The sequence below is a fragment of the Geotrypetes seraphini genome, chromosome 3 (genome assembly GCF_902459505.1).
Source record: "Geotrypetes seraphini chromosome 3, aGeoSer1.1, whole genome shotgun sequence".
NCBI lineage: Eukaryota > Metazoa > Chordata > Amphibia > Gymnophiona > Dermophiidae > Geotrypetes > Geotrypetes seraphini.
This window is the reverse complement of record NC_047086.1, coordinates 218829427-218852682: the sequence shown is the minus strand read 5'-3', so window position 1 is coordinate 218852682 and position 23256 is coordinate 218829427. Positions and strand designations below refer to the sequence as shown.

Sequence of the window (23256 nt, the reverse complement as noted above, 5' to 3'; positions counted from 1 at the left end):
AGACCCCGTCAAAAGGGGAACCCTCCCTGACTTGGGCAGCACTAGTATGCAAGCCATATTTAGATGTTCCGACATTGCCTCAGCCTGTACCATCACATTAAACACTTGCACTAACTGGTCCACTGTAGACTCCCCCCCCCCCCCCATGGTTTAGTAACTGCAAGCAAAGTGGGCAAGATTAAATCCTGTAACTGCATTCATTTCAAAGAGCATTTCAGCCAACTGTTTTTAGGCCACAATGGAGAACTTTGGGGGCTGCAAGTTGGAAACCGTTGCCCTAGAGCAGGGCTGTCAAACTCAATCACATAATGGGCCAAAATCTAAAACATAAGCTAAGTCGCAGGCCAAATTTTTTATTAAAATACTTAGGGGTCCTTTTATTAAGGTACACTAACCGATTTAGTGTGCGATAAATGCGCACCTAAATAAAAGGACCCCTTAGTCTTAGTAGAAGTACAGGGTTACAACTTCTTCAACCCCACACTGGCTCTGTGGTGTAAACAAAAATAAATAAAAGACTTTTCCTTTCTCTTTTAGGTCCTAGTTCACGCCAGTCAGCTATAGCGATCCTAGCAGGCTGCCGTCAGTAGCAGGCTGCCGTCAGCCTCCGCAGTATGTTCCCTCTGCCGTGGTCCTGCCCCTCCTCTGACTTATGGGACTGCGGCAGAGGTAACATGCTGCTGAGGCTACAGCAGCCTGCTAGGACCCCAGAACGGGTTACAAGGATATATACACAAAGTGCACCCTCAAAAAAAAACAAACCAAAAAAACCCCACAAATAATTTTTGCCTGTACCAAAAGGCAGAAAAGCAAAATACGTGAAATGATATTTATACAGATGAAATTGAATAAACAAGGTGAGTAAAACAATAGCAAGATTTCAAAAAAGACAAGAGAGCAGTAATGAGAGGCAAAATTTAAAAAAAAAACCAAAACAATAGAAAAATTAAAATAAATGAAGTCCAAGGACTCCTTTTACAAAGTTGCGCTAGACCTTAACCCCAGCATTGAGCTGGCGTTCTTCTAGAAGCGTACCATGTGGTAATTTTGTGCGTGCGCTAAACGCTAGCACACTTTAGTAAAAGGAGTCCTAAGTTTCCAAGTTTATTAAAATTTTTGATAGAACGCCAATCATACATTCTAAGCATTTAACAGTTAAAACTTTAAAATGGAGGTCAATTAACAGATTTGTTAATGACACGACAGTACTTACATGGAAACAACGGGATGGTAGGGAGAAATACAATTTTTAAAGAAAAGAGAACTACTAAGATTAAAACCAAGAGGAAAAGGAAGGGATCATGTCAGAGTTAAATATAAATAAACAGCATTTGGCATGGAAGGACACCAAGATCATTTAACATGAGCGTCTTTAAATAAGAAGCTTTTAAGACCATCTTTAAATTTATCAAGGATCTGTCCATTGATTCATCGACACAGAAGTCAGACTAATGCTGAAGATGGGAGAGCAGGTAGGCCACAAGAGGTCTCCTGATGTCCAACCATTGGTTCCCAATGACAGGGGAATGGTGCATAATAGCCTCAGGATGCTTGATCGCGACGGAGGAATAGCTTCCCGGCTCATGGCCAGCCGGTCTGCAGAGATGAAGCACAACGCTGACATCTAAAAGGAAGCCTCCATTCTCTCTCCGAGTGGGAAACTGCTTTGGTCTTCGACTTTCCTGCCTTCCCTCCAGCCTTAAATTGGCAACCTGGGGGCCATTGACAACTTTTTGTGATGATTAAACACCAGTTTCTTCTCTTGATATATACACCATGATAATGATGAAGAGGAGGATGGGTTTATGTTGTATTTCTGAATATTAATAATAAGATTGGGGAGGGAGGGTGGGTTATAGGTTTATATATATATATATATATATATATATATATATATATATATATACATATACATACATACATACAATCGTTGTTTATTTTGATAGATCTTCCAAGTGTTGTTTATGAGACAATGTATGGTTTCTGTACACTTGTTGATTGATTAAAATTGAATAAAGAATAAAAAAAAATTGGCAACCTGCTGTGGAGCTCATGCAACTCACACTGTCAGCAGCACCTTACCAAGCTCCGGCATCCTCCCCGCAGTGACAAGAGGGGGAGGATCGCAAAATGAGGTAGGTGGTGGGAAGGATGGCGGGCCAGCTTTACTGAAATTTTTTAATTGTCTGGCAGGCCAAATTTTATTACACTGCGGACCAGATTTTGACATGTCTGCCAAAGGGTCTCTGCCGTCCTTTATAACTATCCTTGCTTGTTATAGAAACATGACTGCAAATAAAGACCTAGTGGCCCATCCAGTCTGCCCTTCCCCACCATCCATTATCGTCTCTTCTCTCTATGAAGTTACTTTGTTATATATCTTATGAATGTTTCCTCTGCATTGCTGTTTTGACTAGCTGACTTTTCACGGACAACGAAGCAATGCAGTCAGAAAGAGCGAGCCATCTGGGGCTGATGAAAAACCAACTGATTGACAAGGAGAACATTCCTTACACTGAAGATGGGACAGATATTATCTTCAAGAGCAAAATCCCTGTGCCGGTAAAAGTCAGGCCAATGCCAGACTTCAACAATATTCACCAGAGCTTTCAAAACAAATTCCAGAAGGTAACTTTTACATTTGTTTAGTTTCTTCACATACCACATTTCTGTTGTATGACAAAGCACTAGGGTAGAGAATGACACAGGGTAAAAATTTGTCCCCATCACCACCCTGTCCCCCCCCCCCCCGTCCCTGCGACTACTATCCCCGCAGTATCCATACAAGCCTCAGTACTGCAATATTTAGCTTATTCCTTACTTATAAATCAAAGTTCTGGCTGCTGAACTAGAGAAAGAGATGTTCAGCTGGCAGGGCTTTGTTTATAAATTTTTATCAACACAACTAATATACTACTTTATCCTAAAGCAAATAAAATAAATAAATATAAATTTTTTTTCTACCTTTTTGTTGTCTGGTTTTTGCTTCCCTCATCTTCATTCAATTCCTTCCATCTACTGTCTGTCTTCTCTCTGTTTCTTCCATTTGCTCTATTACTGTGCCTCTCCCTTCACCCCTCCCCCCAATTGGTCTGGCACCCATCTTCTTCCCTCGGCTCCCCCATAGTCTGGCATCTGTCTTCTTCCCTTCCAGCGTCTTCTCTCCACTCTGTCTTCCCCATTTCCTTTCAGTGTCTGTTCCTCTCCACCCCCCTTCAGCGTCTGCTCCTTTCCTCCACCACCCTTCCCTCTCGCCAGCTCTCTGCCCTTCGGCACTCCTCACTCGGCCCCCTCCCTCCTTCCTACCTACCCGAATCTATCTCCCTCCCTCCCCTTTACCTTCGCGACGCATTTTGAGTAACTTCTTCAAAGCCAACGGAGCCTGCAAGCAGTAGCGTGCATGTGTGCATCAGAGGAGAAGCTTCCGCCTACACACGCATGCTACTGCTTGCAGGCTCCGACGGTTTTGAAGAAGTTACTCAAAACGCGCTGCGAATGTAAAGGGGAGGGAGGGAGATAGATTCGGGAAGGTAGGAAGAAGGGAGGGGGGCCGACTGCGATTGGTGACCACGTGCGTTCCGTCCATTAACTGCGGGGACAAGGCCATTCACCGTTCCATGGGGCGGTGGATGGCCTTGTCCCTGTAACCGTAATGAGCACTGTTCCCTCTTACAGTTTAGGCGGGTAACAGCCACCATGTCATTCTCTACACTAGGGTTACCATATGATTCCAGAAGATGGAGGACGGATTGAGACACTTGAGTTTTACTTACTGAAAGCAATGGAAGTAAAATCCAAATGTCTCAATCTGTCTTCCTTTTTCTGGAGCCATATGGTAACCCATTAGGTTCGGGTACTTTATTTCTGTCCCTAGGTACTTTATTTCTGTTCCTAGTGGGCTCACAATCTGTTTTGTTACCTGAAGCAATATAGGATTAAGTCACTTGCCCAGGGTCACAAGGAACTGCAGATGGAATGGCATCTGAATCTCTGGTTCTTAGCCCACTGCACTAACCATTAGACTACTTCTACTTATTTCTATAATGCTGCTAGACATTTGCAGGGCTGTACATTAAAACGAGCCCCTTCTCAGTAGAGCTTACAGTCTAAACAAACAGGATAAGTAGAGGATTAGGGAGTGTCTTAGGCATGGTTACTCTATTGCAGGGGTAGGGAACTCCGGTCTTTGAGAGCCATATTCAAGTCGGGTTTTCAGGATTTCCCCAATGAATATGCAGGAGATCTATTTGCATGCACTGCTTTCAATGCATATTCATTGGGGAAATCCTGAAAACCTGACAGGAATACGGCTCTTGAGGACCGGAGTACCCTACCCCTGCTCTATAGTGAGTGGGGTTTAGGAGTTAAATACAGTCTCTCAGTCTGGATTTGTATAATGCTAGGGACGGAGCTTCACATATTGACTTGGGTAGTCTGTTCCAGATGTATAGTGCAGCAAGGGAGAAGGAACATAGTCTGGCATTTGCAGTAGAGGAGAAGGGTACAGATAAGAGACTTGCTCGATGAATAGAGTTTCTGGGGAGAAGTATAGGGAAAGATAAGAGAGGAGAGAGACAGAGCAACTGCAGAATAAATGCACTTGTGAGTCAGTATGAGTTTGAACTGTATGCAGAAATGGATGCAGTAATTTGAGGCTTGGTGTTGGAGTAGGAGAGGCACGGGTGCCATGCCCCCTTACCCCCCCACAAAAAAAAAAAAAAAAATTGATGACATCATCATCCGGAGCAGGGGCTATCCTGTCTTCATTTGCAACCCAGAGGCAGCCAATTGCATATGCTGCCCTGCTGCTGGCACTGGCATCTTTTCACCACTGCGGCCTGCCCTCTCTGACACAACTTCTGTACAATCAGTCTGTCCTCAGTCTTCAGCAGGTGGAGGTGGTAAGCCTGTGCAGTCTTTACCTGATTTAGTGTAGGGCTATTAGATTTTGTTTAAATTGGCCTTCTTGTCCCTGTTTGTGGTGCTGGATTGAGCTTGGGGGACCCTCAGGGGTGCCACACTTGACTGGTTGAGTCCCTCCTCCCATTTCTCACACCTCCCCCTTCTTTTTTTTTTTTAAGAGGTGCCTTAGTTGTAAGCCTTGCCACCAAATACAGGCAAGGCATATAGCATTTAGTTGTATTGGGGGGGGGGGGGGCGGCGGGGGGTTCCTGAGGCAGTGCCAGTCTGAAAAGAAGCCTTCAATTAAGGTTAATTGAGTTTTATTGCTAACCAGCACTTTTCCTATTCCCTGTAGCGATTTTCACAAAGAGCACTTTTTTTTTTTTTTTTTAATTCTTTATTCCTTTTTAATCATTCAACAAATGTACAATAAAAAGTAATACAAAAGTGCTCATTGTGCTCCAGGCACACAGTTGATGTGGCTGGCGTGTGCCATTAGCAATTCTGTCTACTTTAGTTTTAACATTGTTACAATTACCTATATATAGATTAGAGAAAACAATTTTATTGATGGTAACAATCAGGCAATAATATACAAGCTCCAAGCAGGAAAAAAAACCAAACCCAACCAATACTACAATAACAAGTAAAAACTGACCAATAAAGAAAGGACTTTAAATAAATAACTCTCAAATTTTAATTTTTTGTTGATTTTGAAATTTTATCATTTCAGTTGTGTGCCACAAAAATATTTGCTCTGTATAGTGAGCCAGAGTTAAAAAGGTTTGAGACACTTATAGAGAAAGATATGACAGGTTTTGGTGGTCTGTAGGATTTGATCAGAGAAAGAGTCTGAGGTTGCGGGCTGGCGAGATAGGGAGGATGAGTGTTACCCACTGAGATAGTGGGGGGAGAGGAGAGGTAGGTTTATAGGAGAAGGATAAGAGTTCAGTCTGGCTGTGGATTGACTGGCAGTTGAAGAATCAGAAGATATAAACGAGAACTGACTATAATATAAACCAGTTAAGAGAGAGTGAAGATTACTTTGAAAAATATGCTCAGAAAAGTGAAACTCTGAAGAGGGGGTGAAAAAAAAAATTTTAATTGAGTCAGGTTGGGCAGACTGGATGGACCATTCGGGTCTTTATCTGCCGTCATCTACTATGTTACTCTCTCTGAACACTGGTAATGATGTAAAACTGGTCTTGATGCTTCAAAATTGTTAATTCTGATATTTCAATACATCTCGCTGGAACACTAATGCACTTATCTTGTAGATATAGAATGTAGATATAGATTTTTGATATTTGATTTTTGGGGGTCTCAAACTCCCAAAGACCCCCCTGAGACCCCCAAAAATCAAATATCAAAAATCTATATCTACATTCTATATCTACAAGATAAGTGCATTAGTGTTCCAGCGAGATGTATTGAAATATCAGAATTAACAATTTTGAAGCATCAAGACCAGTTTTACATCATTACCAGTGTTCAGAGAGAGTGATCATTTAAACAAGACATGCAATGACTGGACGGTAAACTCTTACCCTAAGAGAGGGTTTTCACCCCCTCTTCAGAGTTTCACTTTTCTGAGCATATTTTTCAAAGTAATCTTCACTCTCTCTTAACTGGTTTATATTATAATCAGTTCTTGTTTATATATTCATAGATTTTTACTGACTTTTGTTTAAATATTGTCCCTGTGTTTGGTCAAAACGAAGAATCAGAAGAGGCAGCTTTCCTGGTAGCAGAGGCCTAATTCCAGCTACCCTGAGAGGAGCTGTGGCAAGCTGCAACACATCTTCCCAGCATCTGATCTGTGAATAGGGCTGACGCAGCCCACAGGGCAGTTGGGAGGGGGGTCTGAAACTCTGGTTCCCCCATCCCAGAAATCCTCTGGTGATGTCAGCTGTTTTTTCAGTGGGAAATCTTGGTAGTGGCCATCTTGGATTTTTCTCAAACTTCTTCAAAAAAACATTTTTAATTCCAACCACCTGGGATGGAGTCCTCATGCTCCAATGATATAAGTTAATGTGAAGTTTGTACCAGTTGGGCATCCGAAGAGTGCCCTTGCGCTGTGTGTTCCACTGTGCATGCTGGGGAGGCAGGAACCTTGGGTTCAGCTTCTGCCCACCTTATTAATGCTATCCATCCCAACAGGCGTTTGGCAGGGGATGATTTTACCCTCTTGGGGTCCTGTGATGTGACGTCGGTGCCTAGTAAAGGTTCTGAAGGCTCCAAGACGAAAAGAAAGCCTATAACCTTCCACTTGAAGGGGGTTTCTCAAGTCCTTTATGCCCTTTACTTGCAAACTTGCTCTGGCAAGGCTATGTTGGCGGTGCTGCAGCACCTTCTGGGTCAGCTAGTGAGCGACTACCCGCACAGCCTCCTCATGTTCAGCATCTGCTTCTCCATGAAGGCCCGTGTCTTCCCCGGACATTGACAGCTGGACAGATCCCTGAAGATCATGATCTGAACGTTTCTCCCTTATCCCGGGGAGAAGCCTTGTTCAGAGATGATGTGATACTAGGTGAAGTGGATCAGGGTGGACCAGAGTGAGGATCCCTCATTTTGCAGGCTTTTCCAAGTCTGATGGATCTTTTCTGTCAAATTGGACTTTTTGTGTTAAGGTGGGTCAGAATCGATCAAATTGGTCAACCCTTAAGAGTGGGGTTCCTCAAGGCTCTGCATTATCTACCGTTTTGTTCAACATTTGTTTGGTTCCATTATGTCATGAATTGAAGACGTTGGGAGTATCATACTGGTTATATGTGGATGATATTCATTTTCTGGTGCCAGTGGAAGACTCGATAGCTGATGCTTTGTCAGAGATGAAAAATTCCTGTTTTGTGGTTATCAAGAAATGGATGATGGAGAACCAACTAAAACTGAATATTGCAAAAAGAGGTTTTATGTATAGGCTAAGAAACTATTTATTTAAGCATTTATATACCACTTATAGTCTAAGTGGTTTACATTCAGATACTCAAGCATTCTTCCCCTATCTGTCCTGGCAGGCTCACACTCTTATCTAATGTACCTGGGGCAATGGGGGGACTAAGTGACTTGTCCAGGGTCACAAAGAGCAGTGTGGGATATGAACCTACAACCTCAGGGTGCTGATGCTGTGGCTCTAACCACTGCACCACACACTCCCCACATGTTGTGCTGTTTCCCGCTGAGATTGCATTAGATGGTGTAGTTCCTATATCCAGACAATGCAGGTATTTGGATGCAAATGGAAGAAAAAATAGCTGACACGGTTAAACAGGGAGACAAGACAATTTTTTTTAGTTATATTAGTGATCGGAAGAAGTGCAAAGTGGCACTGAGACTCAAAGGTGAAAGGGAGGCATATGTAGAAGCTGATAAAGAAAAGGCCGAATTGATTAACAGATATTTCTAACATAGTAACATAGTTGATGACGGCAGATAAAGACCCGAATGGTCCATCCAGTCTGCCCAACCTGATTCAATTTTTAAATTTTTTTTTTTTTTTTTTTTAATTTTTTTCTTCTTAGCTATTTCTGGGCAAGAATCCAAAGCTTTACCCGGTACTGTGCTTGGGTTCCAACTGCCGAAATCTCTGTTAAGACTTACTCCAGCCCATCTACACCCTCCCAGCCATTGAAGTCCTCCCCTGCCCATCCTCCACCAAACGGCCATACACAGACACAGACCTGCAAGTCTGCCCAGTAACTGGCCTAGTTCAATATTTAATATTATTTTCTGATTCTAAATCTTCTGTGTTCATCCCACGCTTCTTTGAACTCAGTCACAGTTTTACTCTCCACCACCTCTCTCGGGAGCGCATTCCAGGCGTCCGTAAAGTAGAATTTCCTAACATTGCCCCTGAATCTACCACCCCTCAACCTCAAATTATGTCCTCTGGTTTTACCATTTTCCTTTCTCTGGAAAATATTTTGTTCTACGTTAATACCCTTCAAGTATTTGAACGTCTGAATCATATCTCCCCTCTCTCTCTCTCCTTTCCTCTAGGGCAGGGGTGTCCAATGTCGGTCCTCGAGGGCCGCAGTCCAGTCGGGTTTTCAGGATTTCCCCAATGAATATGCATGAGATCTGTGTGCATGCACTGCTTTCAATGCATATTCATTAGGGAAATCCTGAAAACCCGACTGGACTGCGGCCCTCGAGGACCGACATTGGACACCCCTGTTCTAGGGTATACATATTCAGGGCTTCCAGTCTCTCCTCATACGTCTTCTGGTGCAAGCCTCCTATCATTTTCGTCGCCCTCCTCTGGACCGCCTCAAGTCTTCTTACGTCTTTTGCCAGATACGGTCTCCAAAACTGAACACAATACTCCAAGTGGGGCCTCACCAATGACCTGTACAGGGCATCAACACCTTCTACTGACTACGCCTCTCATTATACAGCCCAGCATCCTTCTGGCAGCAGCCACTGCCTTGTCACACTGTTTTTTTGCCTTTAGATCTTCGGACACTATCACCCCAAGATCCCTCTGTTCTATGTTCATGGCTGAAGCGCTGGGAGAGGGACCGCAGAAGACAAACATAAATAGGGATGGAGGAGTAATAGACCCTGATCGATTTTCAGAGTGTTGTGTTTATGAGGAGCTAGCTAAAATAAAGGTAGACAAAGCAATGGGGCCTGATGGTGTACATCCGAAGGTGCAGAAGGAACTTGGGGAAGTTCTGGTAGCTCCGCTGACTGACCTTTTCAGGAGTGGTATCGGAGGACTGGCGAAGGGCGAATGTGGTCCCTCTCCACAAAAGTAAGTCTGACTTCTGTGGTAAGCAAATTAATGGAAACACTTTTTTAAAACAGGGAATGGTCAAGTTTGTGGAATCCTGTGGGTTACAGGACCAGAGGCAACATGGATTCACTAGAGGTAGGTCTTGTCAGACAAATCTGATCAATTTCTTTGGGTGACCAGAGATTTTAGAAAAGCCTCTGACAGTGTTCCACACACGTCTAATAAAGTGGTTCCCAACCCTGTCCTGGAGGACCACCAGGCCAATCGGGTTTTCAGGCTAGCCCTAATGAATATGCATGAGAGAGATTTGCATATAATGGAAGTGATAGGCATGCAAATCTGATCCATGCATATTCATTAGGGCTAGCCTGAAAACCCGATTGGCCTGGTGGTCCTCCAGGACAGGGTTGGGAACCACTGATCTAATAAATAAACTGAGTATCCTCGGGATGGGTCCCAAAGTGACAGGCTGGGTCAAGAACTGGTTGAGTGGAAGGTGACGGAGCGTAGTGATCAATGGAGATCGCTCTGAGGAAAGATTTGCCTCTTTGCGAATGATACAAAAATCTGCAATAGAGTAGACATGCCAGATGGTGTGAATAACGTGAAGAAGCTTGAAGAATGGTTTGAAATTTGGCAGCTAATATTTAATGCTAAGAAATGCAAGGTCATGCACTTGGGCTGCAAAAACCCGAGGGAACGGTACAGTTTAGGGAGTGAAGAGCTTATGCGCACAGAAGAGCGGGACTTGGGTGTGATTGTATGTGATGATCTTAAGGTGTCCGAATAGTTTGAAAAGGTGATGGCGAAAGCTAGAAGGATGCTAGGTTGCATAGGGAGAGGTATGGCTAGTAGGAAAAAGGAGGTATTGATGCCCCTGTATAAGACTTTGGTGAGACCTCATTTACAATATTGTGTACAATTCTGGAGGCCACACCTTCAAAAAGATATATAAAAAGGATGGAGTCGGTCCAGAGAAAGGCTACTAAAATGGTATGTGGTCTTCATCATAAGGTGTATGGGGACGGACTTAAAGATCTCAATCTGTATACTTTTGGAGGAAAGGCGGGAGAGAGGAGATATGATAGCCGTTTAAATACCTATGTAATATAAATGTGCATGAGTCGAGTCTCTTTAATTTGAAAGGAAACTGCAATGAGGGCAAAGGATGAAGTTAAGAGGTGATAGTCTCCGGAGTAATCTAAGGAAATACTTTTTTACAGAAAGGGTGGTAGATGGATGGAACAGTCTCCCAGAAGAGGTGGTAGAGACAGACTGTGTCTGAATTCAAAAGGGCCCGAGATCTCTCGGAGAAAGAGATAATGGTTACTGCGGATGGGCAGACTAGATGGGCCATTTGGACTTTATCTGCCATCATGTTTCTATGTTCAGCTTGATGCAACATTATCTATCTTATTATTTATTTATTTTTTTAATCTTAGTTTTCAAAGCTAACAAAGTGCAAAACAATAAACATACATATATTAATAATCATAATAAGCACTTATAATCATTCAATAACAATACAGAAAGGATAAAACCCCCCTCTTCTTCCAGTGTTTTCGATCGGGGAATAAAACCAAACAGAGATACCCTCCCCTGGATGCGTGTGCTAAAACAACCAAAAATAAAGATAAAGACAACTAACAAAGCCACAAAAGTCGTCAATGGACCCCAAACTAATTTAAATAACTTATTATGCCCCAGCATGTCAGCGTTCATCTTCTCATACTTATAACATAAGCATAAATTCACCCACCAAAAAGTAAAACTAAAGTGATCCAAATTTTTCCAATTGCGAGTAACCATAATAATAAGGAAAAGCCGACATTTATATCTGTCCAATGGGGGTTTAAGATGCAATATCATCCCATATATGACTACATCATATGTCAATGGAATCGATGACTCCAGTATGGTATTAATTTGTCCCCATATTGACTTCCAAAAATTGAGTACCAAAGGACAATAGAACAACAGATGATCCAGTGTCCCTATTTCAAGATGACAGTGCCAGCATCTATTAGATTTAGAACTATCTAATTTCTGCAAACGAACAGGGGTCCAGAAACTTCTATGTAACAAAAAAAGCATTTTTGTCTCATAGATGCTGACGCTGTACATCTCATCTTCCAAGTCCAAATCCGTGGCCATTGAGAAGCAGAAATCTGCTGCTTAATCTCAATGCTCCAAATGTCTCTCAGACTAGTTTTTGGTTTTTTGTTCAAATATTCCAATATTATTTTATACCACTTGGCGGCCTGATGCCCTAGGAAATCTGCCTGGAAGCATAGGCCTGGCAAGCTATACTGATTTTTTAAATTATGCCCTTCTGAATGGCCTGCTTCAACTGCAACCACTTATATGCTTGAGACTTTGAGATACCGAATGATTGTTGTAGTCGTGAAAAATCAAGCATTTTTCCATTTGATAGTACATCATTAATGTGCTTATGCCTGCCTGCAGCCAATGCTTCCAGAGGATATTAGACTCGCCAATATGAATCTTGGAGTGCAACCATAAGGATTGACACGTGGATTGTTGTACTGGTACAGATGTTAAATTATCAAATACATTTTAAGGTTTTCCAAGTGGTAAAAATAATGCTATTATCCTTATAAATTCTGGGTAATTTGATACTCAACACATGACATAATCATATTGAGAAGAAAATTGATATATGATACTTTCAGCCAAAGAACATGAAAGCTAAGTAATTTCTATTAAAACGGAAGAGCATTATATTAGTATTTCAGCTGTGCTAAATATGGGAAATAGCACAAAAAGGCATAAAAAATAAAAAAATAATAATAAAAAAACAAAATATATATAAATATAAAAACAACTATAAATTACTGGTATAGAGAGCATAAACGGGACCGATGATAGCTCCCCGAATAAGCCACTAGCTTTGTAATACATATCGGGCTTCTGGCTGGGAGCACTTGAGACCCCTGGTTTCTCTCTAAAATACCTGTTTATGTGATTATATATTTGTGTGATAGCCTATTCTTATAAGATTTTAGTGATAATCATAATGGGGACATGAGTTGCCATTCTAAATAAAGCCAATCTGGAAGATGATCCAATACAAACCCTGACGCAGAATAAATGCTTGATAGTATCTAAAAATTTATGTTAAATGCTATCTTTCAAGCTGTAGGTTAAGATGGTGATTTCTAATGTGTTTGTTTTTTGTTTTTTTTTTAAACTTCAATTATTTTGGAAATTCAGGGATTATCTAACTTCGGGCAACTTTTGTTCTGTGATTAGTGCTATGATAACCCCAGTTTTTGATTTATTGTAGCTCTCTTTACAAGTTTGTGGATTACAGGACCAGATTATTTGATCCAAGCTTTGCAATTGGCACAGAATGCCTCTGCATGGTTAATATTGGGTGCATCAAAATTTGATCATAATGATCCAATTTTGCTTGATCTGCACTGGTTACCTCACATATTGAGTTTTAAAGTTGCATGCTTGATCTTCAAGCTACTGAATGACAAGCATCTGGCAGTGTTAAGTTCTCTATTGAATATGTATCATCCTTCTCGAGTATTAAGATCTGAAAATAAAGGTTTTTTGATTGTCTCTTCTTCGTAATGTATGCAATTGACGAGTAATTGTCAATCGATGTTTACTGTGCAGGAGGCTCTTTTGTGGCATTCCTTGCCTGAAGAAATGAAGTGCATCTAGTTTACTGTAGGAAACTGGTTAAAACTATTTTATTGAAGAAATGTTTTTCTCGAATGATGGATTTGCTTTCTGTTTCTTGGTTTGTTTGCTGTAAAGCTATATTATGTTGTGCTGTCAGTGTTATTTGATTATGTATGTTTTTCTGTAACTCGTTCAGAATGGTAGGATGACTGCGAGGAAATACATTTTATAAATAAATAAATCTCTTCTCATTGAGTCTCTAAAGGAGCTCAAAATTGATCCTCCTCAGCTTACTTCCCACTGTTCCCTGTTGAGCGGGGTTCGCTCTCATCCTACCGCCTTTCTGTGGCACCTGAATATGAAAATCCTGATTTCTAAGCACTGAAAGAACCCAGAGGGCTCCCTTAAAGTGGTAAAAGCAATGTCCAAGCTATATCCTATGGATCAGAAGTTCAGAAAATGTTTGTTATGCCTAAAGTGAAAACTCTGGTGACCAAGCACATATCCCTTTCCATTGATTTGGGGGGGAATAGTACTTAAGGATCAACAGGATTTCAAATTGGACTTGTTGCTCAAGAGCAATTTGAAGCCTTGTCTCTGGCAGTGTGGGCTGCTGTGGCAGCCTTCTTTGTGACTTGAGCATGCCATTGTGGTGTACTTTTGGTTCCCCCCTCCCAGCCGGTGGGAGTGGACTATGGCTGATGCTTTGTATGATCTGCATTGGGTAGTGGGCAAGGTCTCAGCTTATTCTGTCTGCTCGCGGAATCCTGTGGATCAGACATTGGGCTTGTGGTTCTACCTCCAAAGCCACATTCAGCAGGCTTCCTTTCATGGGCAATATGCTGTTTGGTCAGGGGTTGGATGACCCCTGTCCAGGATCGCTGCCCAAAGTCTCTCCCAGACAGTAGGCCTAGGACCTCGGGCAAGCCCATGGGACTTTTTGCGGCTCCCACCATTCCCACGTTTTCTTCTCTTTGTTTCCTTGTCCCAGAGGTCCTTTCGGAGCCCACGGCAGAGCTTTTCCGGATATAAAAAAAATCACAGGACTCCACCTCTCGCCCAGAGGTTCAGCCCAAGAGTTGCAATGATGCCAGATCCCCAACTTCCCTGAGCAAGGTCAGAGGCAGGCTGCAGGACTTCCTGGCAGCTTGGGATGCTATCGCAACTGACCAAAGGGTCCTGGAAATCATCAGGGATGGCTACATGTTGAAGCTTGCTCATCCTCTCTACCTGGTTCGTGGACTCACCTGCAGACAGACCGGAGAAAGCAGTCCAGGTTAAGGCAACCGTCCAAAGGTTGCTCACCATTCAGGTGATAGAATGGGTGCCAGCCACAGATTAGGGCTCCAGCAGATTCTCCATATACTTCTTAGTGCCCAAGAAAGGTTTCAAGGATTAAAGGCCCATTCTGGATTTCAAGTACGTCAATGTGGCTCTCAAAAGTGCCTCATTTTCATATGGAGACTCTCTGTCGGTGATTGCCTCTTTGCAGCCGGGTGAGTTCCTGGCACTGCAGGACCTGACAGAGTCATATCTCCACATCCCAATATTTCCAGATTACAGGCGCTTCCTTCAGTTTCGTGTCCTGGAACAGCATTTTCAATTCAAAGCTCTCCTATTCGGTCTAGCTACAGCCCCTCCCCCCCCCCAACCTTCACCAAGATGATGGTTGTAGTGGTGCCTCACCTCCGCAAACTGGGTTGGCTAGTCCACCCTTATTTGGATGACTGGCTCATCAGGGTGCCTTTGCGGGAGGAAGCAGAAAGCATGTTAAACCATCTTGATGACCCTTCAAGACCTGAGATGGATTGTCAACCTGAAAAAGAGCCAGCTGCAGCCCATTCAGTCCCTGGAATATCTGGGTGTCCAATTAGACATGGAGAAAGGCTGAGTGAAACTTGGAGCCAAATTTCAGCCTGGGATTATCTTCAGGCCTGGGCTTGATGGTGGTCACGATAGAGGTTCTTTGGGTGCGAGCACATATGCGCCCCTTCAGCACTCTTCTTTCTTGCTGGTCTCTGCAGAGAGATTCTCTGCATGTTTGACTGCCCTGGATGATGGAGGCCCACAGCAGCATGTCCCAGTGGCTTCACCCTTAGTTGCTGTCCTCGGGGATGCTTCCAAGGATCTTGGACCATGCTGACAACCGATGCCAGCCTGCTGGGTTGGGGAGCGCACTGCAAGGATCACCCAGTGCAGGGACAGTGGGTCCCCATTGCAGCATCATTGGTTCATCAACAGTCTGGAGCTCCGAGCCATCCAGTTAGTGCTAATTCAGTTTCAGCTCTGGTTGTCAAACAAAGCGATCAATATGTTTTCTGACCACGCGATGGCAGTGGCTTACATCAAGCAAGGATGCACCAGGAGTGTCAGCCTCCAGAAGGAGGTGAAAGCTCTCCTCTGCTGGGCAGAGATTCATCTGGTCCCTTTCCCCTCGGGCCTTTCAGAGCATTGTTAACCGTTGGGGAAGCCTTACGTTCGATCTCACGGTGATGGCGAGCAACAAAGTAGTGTGATTCTTCAACTGCTGATATGAGCATGGAAGTTCTGGATTAATACACTGGTTCAGCTTTGGCTGATAGATGAACTCCTGTACATGTTCCTTCCTGGCCCTTGATAGGGTGAGTCCCGAGAAGAGTGGCCAGGCATCAAGGACTGGTTATCCTAGTGGCCCCGGACTGGCCTTGATGTCCCTGGTACTCAGACCTAGTGTCTTCAGATTAACCGTCCTCTGAGACTTCAGCCGTTTCTGGGTTTCCTCTCCAAGTCCAATCGTCCTGCAAGATCTGGAGCGCTTTGGTCTCGTGGCATGGCTCTTGAGTGCTTGGCTTTGAGATGGAAAAGCTACTCAGATCTGGTTGTATGCACTCTTTTGAAAGCCAAGAAGCCTGCCACATTCATGGAATACGCCAAGGCATGTCTTCTAACGTTGGTGCTGTAAGTAGCAGCTGGATCTTGCCTTGGCTTTGATATCTACTGTCTTGTCCTTTCTTCAGGAAGGTTTGGATATGGGGCTGGTAGTTTCATTCCTAAAAGTTCAAGTAGCTGGAAATCTCTGTTTTAGGTCCCAGGGTGCCAGATGTTCTTTCTGCACATCTGAATGTTGTCTGGTACTTCAAGGGTGCTCTATAGCTGCAGCCCCTGGTTTGCCAGCCCTGTCCGTCCTGAAATCTGAACATTGTGTTGGAAGGGCTTTCAAGAGCCCCATTTGAACCCTTACAGGATGCCACCCTAATGGACTTTACTATCCAGATGCCGTTTCTGGTTGCGATCACTTCTATGCGGCGAGTCTCCAAACTGCAAGCCTTGTCATGCAGGAATCCAGACCTGTATATTACAGAAGCTGGGATCTCCTTGAGGACTATTCCCTATTTCTTGCCGAAGGTGGTCTTGTCATTTCACATCAACCAAGAAGTTCGCCTTCCAGCTTTCCAACCCTTGCGTTCTAAGAAGGGTAAAGTCCTGAAGGTGCTGGTTGTTTGGAGGGTTATCTTGCGTTACTGGGAGGTTACTAATTACTTTTGTCTCTGATCATCTCTTCATGTTGATAAATCTGGCTAAGAAGGGGAGGCCAGCTTCCAAGACTACAGTTTCAAGATGGGTCATGTCGGTATTTTGACCTGCTACATTGTCTGCGGAAGGCAGCCTCCCTTTGTTCTTCAGTCGCACTCAGTGAGAGGGATTGCCTCTTCTTGGGCAGAAGTTAGGGCAATCTGGATGAGATTTGCAGGGAGGCGCCTTGCTCGTCCTTTAACACTTTCTCCAAATTTTATAGGATGAGCATATCCATGCAAGAGGACTCCTTCTTTGGAGCCTTGGTTTTGAAGGTAGACTTATCTCTCCCACCCGTGGTTTTGGGACTGCTTAGGTATGTTCCTTGATTCACCATACCATCCCTATTGCACTGGAAAAAGAGATTAGGTTCTTACCTTGATAATCTTTTCCAGTAGATAGGGATGGTTTGCTGAACTCCCAGCCCATCATTGTTGATGTGCCTGCTTGGACCTCCTGCTACATGAAGGCTGCATCTCTGACTGTTCTGCCAGCTAATGTAAATTGGAAGACATTGTATATTGAAAGTATATACTTACTTGGGGTTTTTTCCAGAGTTCCACAGTTTATTATGGCTTTTTGCTAATAAAAGATTGATATTTCTTTCTTTCCTCTCCATGGCATGTCTCTGAGCTATGTGTTTATATTTATGAGCAGATCAAAGTCTTGTTGGGGGGGGGGGGGGAGATCTCCTGTTCTCTCCTGTAGGCCTGTCACCGACTTTGAAACTAACTGACTGGGTGTAGCAGGGAGAAGGAGGAGATGCTGAAAACAGTATTCACTATCTCCTGCAACGGACTCACGGGAGCTGATGCAAGTCCCTTGATTCAGTATACCATCCCTATCTACTTGAAAAGATGTTGAGGTAAGAACCTAATTTCTTTACATTGCTGTTTTCCTTTTTCAGGGTAAGGCAGTAAGAAAGAAGGCATGCACACGTCCCTGCCCCTTCAACCTGACAAAAAAAGGTGAGCGGTTCCAGCTGCAGCCAGTCACAGATGTCGGCCACCAGCCTCTTCCAAAATCTGATAGGACCCTACTTCCCTCAAATAGTTGCCTGCAAGGACCTTTGGTGGAGAATCAGCAGCAAGCAAAGTGTGGTAAGAGTATTGCACCTTCAGTGAGCTATGGGCATGCTGGCTATGTTCTGAGATGTGGATTGAGTTGCCACAGTTGTTAGGTTACAAGGAGCTACCCCTTTCTATTTAGTGCTGGGAAGAGGCATCCTGATCAGTGGTGGCAGTGGGAATCAGTCCGATGACTGGATACAGTTCAGTTACTGTAGAAAGCAGTGGCTGAATAATTTGTGAATACATTACTCCCCTGAAATTCGCAAGGGTTCCATTCCGGGAACACCCATGAATTTTGAAAAACCGCAAATGCAGTTTTCAGTGTGTAAAAAGGCAGGAGAGGGCAGCTGGGGGCGCTGGCGGGTGCAGTAAATCATAATTGGTATGCTCCAAGGGGGCGAGGAGGAGGAATTGGCTGTGCAGAAGGCTGATTTGAGGACTCATTCCCTTTATTTTCTGACCGGAAGAGGTAGTCAGAAAATATCGCGAATAACTGAGTCTGCGAGTCACAAATTCACAGGGGAACACTAAATGCAAAGCTTAGAACTGACCTAATGCTGAATTGAATCTTTTATAGGTGCAACAGCTGAGAGTTTCAAGGCAGATCCTGCAGCTTTAGCAAGCATTCTCTCTAATAGCGGTCTCAGCAGCAAGGCCATGGGCATCAGCAGAGCAGCCAGTCTGGTACAGAGAGTGCCAGTGAGGGGGAACAGGGTAAGTATACCGCAATCTCATGAGGCAGCAAAAACACTACATGCTAGCTGCAGCTTGTGATAAAGAAATGGCAGTGGGGTACTGCATAGAGCAGTAATGGAGGTGTTGGTGTACACCAGGGTTGTCCAACGTTGATCCTTAAGGGCCGCAATGCCCTCTTCAGGATTTCTCCAGTGAATTTGCACGAGATCTATTTGCATGCACTGTTTCCATTGTATGCAAATAGATATCATGCATATTCATTTGGAAAATCTTGAAAACCTGACCTGATGAGGGCTGAGTTTGGACACCTGGTGTACACTGTGCTTATCTATAGGCAAGCAGAAGGGCATTGAGGGAGTATTAATGTACACACCATTGCACATGTGCCCAAATTACTAGTATGACAAACTCTATTCCTGAACCTGTTGGCAGTCAACCTCTTCCTATGAAAACTCGAAGGGAGCTTCATTTCCATTCTTTTGCTCCTCCTTTCATCCCTCTGAGCTGTCCTTCAACTTCTTAGTTGTCTTCTACAAACGAGACGGTGGGCTTGTTTTTTTCTGCTTGTGTTTTTAATTTTAAACTACCTTTTTTGCTAACTGTTTGCAAGGCTTTTTGGTACTGCAGAGGATCCCCTCTGTGGAACAGCTCTGGCTGCAGGAGAGTGCAGACTCTGAGTTCAAAGGAAATCTTGCCTCACCAATCTACTCCATTTCTTTGAAGGGGTGAATGAACATGTGGATAAAGGTGAGCCGGTTGATATTGTGTATTTGGATTTTCAAAAGGCATTTGACAAAAGTGCCTCATTAAAGACTTTTGAGGAAATTAGAAAGTCATGGGATAGGAGCTAATGTCCTTTTTCTTTCAGCATCTCTCCATACCTGCACAGTTCACTGATGGGTAATAGCTCACCATGACCAGCAGGTGGAGACTGAGACTGAGACTGTGCATTCCCCAGTACACTCAGTCTGTTCCAGTCTCCAGCAGGTGCATTCCCCAGTACACACAGTCTGTTCTCAGTCTCCAGCAGGTGGGGGTTGGTAAGCTTGGGCAGTCTTCCTGGCTTAGTGTAGGCTTTTTGGATTTTGTTTAGGCCTTCTTGTCCCATCTGGTGCCAGATTGAGCTTGGGGGACCCTTTGGAGGGTCCATCCGACTCAGGGGATGTCACACCCAATGGGTCGCGTCCCTCTCTCCCATTTTCCCCCACCTCCTCCAAAATTTATTTTGGGTAGAGGTGCCTCAGCTTTAAGGCTTACTACCAATACTGGTAAGGCATATAGCTTTGAGAGCCATGTGGGGTCTGTTCCAATTCAATTAAATTTTAATTGAAAGAAAAAAAATCCTGAGGCAGAGCCAGTTTGAAGGGAAGCTTTCAATTGCCCTTAATTGACTAATTGCTAACTGGCACTTTACTTTTTAGCTTAGTAGCGGTATTGTGCAATGAGTCCAAATCCAAGGACAGACTAGCAGTTCACTGAGTGATCTAAGTGCTGCAGAACTTCATATGGGTGGTCAACTTGGGAAAAACCACCTAGAACCAATGCAGAGCCTGGAATACTAGAGTCCGGTTCAAGACAAAGTAAAACAGTGTTCTTTCGAGAAGCTCATGGAGAAAAGCTTCTGTATCGGACACGGGAGTTTGGAGTGAGCCTGTTCCGACAGCCTAGCAGTATTTGCAGGCTCTGTAGTCCCCTAGGTAAGTGTGCACTTGTGCCTGCTATAAGAGATGCTCCTTTCTCGATGGTGCCCACAGAGGGATGCACTGCACCAGCAACTTCTTAGACAGCGGAAGCCTATTGCAATCTGATCTGGTGGTTGAATCTTCACACTCTCACCAGAGGGGGTTCTCCTCTGCATCTCTTCATGGATGATTCTGATGACAGACGCCAGCCTTTAAGGCTGGAGGGGGGCACATTGTGAGGGACATCCAGTTCAGGAATGCTGGCCCCCTTCCCAGAGAAAGTAGTTAATCAACCGTTTGGAACTTCAGGCCAATCACCTGATACTCCAGAGTCATGGAGCGCTTTACACAACAAAGCAGTTAAAGTTTTCTTCGACAACACAACGGTGGTAGCCTATGTCAAATGCCAAGGGGGTACCAAGAGTGCTCCACTATGCTTGGAAGCCAAGATACTGTTTCAATGGGTGGAGGCCCTTCTTCTGGCACTCTCGGCATTGCATGTGGTAGGAGTGGACAGTGTGCAAGTTGGAAGACCCTAGATCCCACAGAGTGGTTCTTGTCCCAGGAAGCCTTCACCTGCATAGTGAATTGGTGGGGGCTACCAACATTTGACCTGATACCATCAGCTACCAACAAGAAAGTGGATTGATTCTTCAATCGAAGATGTGAGCTAGGAAGCGAAGGCCTGGGGGACACCATGGTTCCAACTCTCCCACAAACCCCTGTATAATTTTACAAACCTTTCTATTGGATAGGAAGGTTTGTAAATTATACAGGGGTTTGTGAGAGAGTTGATTAGTTTGTTCCCCTGAGTTTGTTGAATTGTAGTTAGACACCATGGTTCAGCCCTGGCCAAAGGCAGATCTTCTATATGCCTTCTCTCCATGTCCCATGATAGGCTGTCTTCTATGTAGGTTCATGGTGTTCCAGGGAAGGGCGATTATAGTGGTGCCAGACTGTCTGAGAGGCCCATGGTTTAAAGACTAGTCCGTCTGCAAAAGTATCCAGTCTCAAACTTCCCTGTCATCCTCGGCTATTCACGCAGGATCCAGTTGTCCTGTAGGATCCAGAATGTTTTGGTCTTATGGCATGGATCTTGTGCACCACAGCACTAGCACACAAAGGCTACTCGGATGGAGTGATCTCCACTGTTCTTAGGTATAGGAAAAAGTCAACTGTAGCAACGTATGCAAAGGCCTGGAAGTGTTTCAGAGGAGTGAAGACCTGAGCTCGACTTCAATCTTGGTGATACTTGACTTTCTCCAAGAAGTTCTAGAAAAGGGCCCCTAGCGTTTGGCTCCCTGAGAGTTCAGATAGCTGGGCTCTCCTATTTTGGGCCCAGGATCAATAAGAGCACCCTTTGTTACACATTCATTATGGCTTCACCCTCCAGTGTGATGGCCTTTTCCGACATGGAATATTAATCTGCTTATCTGGGCGCTAGCTAGACCATCCTATAAACCTTTGGATCAAGCTTCCTTGATAGACCTTACCATCAAGATGGCGTTTTGGTGGTGATTGCCTTTCTCTGTTAAGTGTTGGAACTTCAGGCTTTGTCCTGCAGAGATCCTTTTCTTAGGATTATGGATTCAGGTGTGATCTTGTGCATAGTCCAGTCTTTCTTGCTGAAAGTGACTTCCAGCTTCCACATCAACCGCAAAGTATACTTGCCTGTTTCACACCCTATGGTTCGAGAAAAACGATTGGGTGTTAAAATCATTGGGTATCCGTAGACTTTTGCTGCGGTATCTAGAAGTTACGGATGAGGTTAGTGTCAGATCATCTGTTCTGGCTGGAGAAGCCCGTAAAGATCCAGCCAGCATCGAAACGACTATTTCAAGGTGGATCTGTATGGTTATTTCTTCCACCTATATCTGTGAAGGCACATTCCATGAGACATGTTTCCTTGTGGGCAGAATCATCTGCAGTTTCCCCAGAAGATTGGCCCTGTCAGCCGTAGATGTGGTCTGTCTTCAGAGGGACCAATGTCTCAAACTGCAACTTCATTCAATTCTTCTATCAAAGAGTCCAGTTGCCTGGGGGATCAGGAACACTTTGGGCTTATGGCATGGTTCTTGAGCGCACAGCCTTAGCGCAGCAGGGTTACTTGGAGGTGGCCATGGCTACCTTTTCTAAGATCTAAGAAACAGGTGACTTGTGGCCTAATGCTAAGGCTTGGAAGACTTTTTTTTTTTTCCCCCCCCCCAGGGCTGGTGTGCTAAACAGAATGTGGAGCCTTTTCGGATTCCCTTGTTGGTGGTCCTAGCATTTCATCTAGACGGGCTTGAGAAGAGCCTAGCGATTGATTCCCTCAAGATACAGGTGGCAGGCCTCTTTGCTTTAGAGTTTTAGTGGAAAAAGTTTTTATCCCAGGACAAGCAGGCATGATATTCTCACATGTGGGTTTCGTCATCTACGGAGCCCCAGCGCGGACAGCTTTTCAAGCAAACTTGCTAGAAGTTTCAAGTTTGCACACTGCACCACGCATGTGCTAGCCTTCTTGTCCACTAGAGGGCGCATCCCCACCTCGTGGTCCTCAGTTCATTTTCATCCGCGGAGCCAGAAGCCCTGTGGAGAATTTGTGCTAAATTGTGCCTTCTGTCGCCGCGGCTGTGTAGGGATTTTCGCGCGGTCGCTGCGTTTTTTGTCTTCTTTCTTACTTTCTTTTCTTTCTTTTCCAAAAAAAAAAAAAAAAATTTTCGTTTTCGTTGCTACCGGGGGCTCCCGGTAGCCGTGGCCGAGGAACCTCGCTTGTTCCCGGCTCTATTTTGGGCCCATGTCCCGGCCCGTAACGGGCTTTAAAAAGTGCGGGCGCTGTGAACGGCTTCTATCAATTACTGATCCGCACGGGTGCTGCTTGCGGTGTTTGGGGCCCCAACACCCGACAGCGTCCTGCGAGAAGTGTGCCACCTTCCAGAAGCGGGCACTTAAACGCCGCAAAGCCCGCATGGCTGAACTT

The 23256-nt window shown here is 44.3% G+C and overlaps 1 protein-coding gene across 6 annotated transcripts in view; it reads left to right on the top strand.

Annotated features, from left to right (window-relative positions):
* Nucleotides 1-23256, top strand: part of TROAP (trophinin associated protein) — a 142222-nt gene that overhangs the window by 24300 nt on the left and 94666 nt on the right. For all 6 annotated transcript variants that reach the window (XM_033937858.1, XM_033937857.1, XM_033937856.1 and 3 more), the window contains exons 2-4: nt 2418-2628; nt 17757-17949; nt 18497-18633. In XM_033937858.1, coding sequence (XP_033793749.1) covers nt 2443-2628; nt 17757-17949; nt 18497-18633 — 516 coding nt within the window. In that variant the 5' untranslated portion in view covers nt 2418-2442. The remainder of the gene's footprint in view (nt 1-2417; nt 2629-17756; nt 17950-18496; nt 18634-23256) is intronic.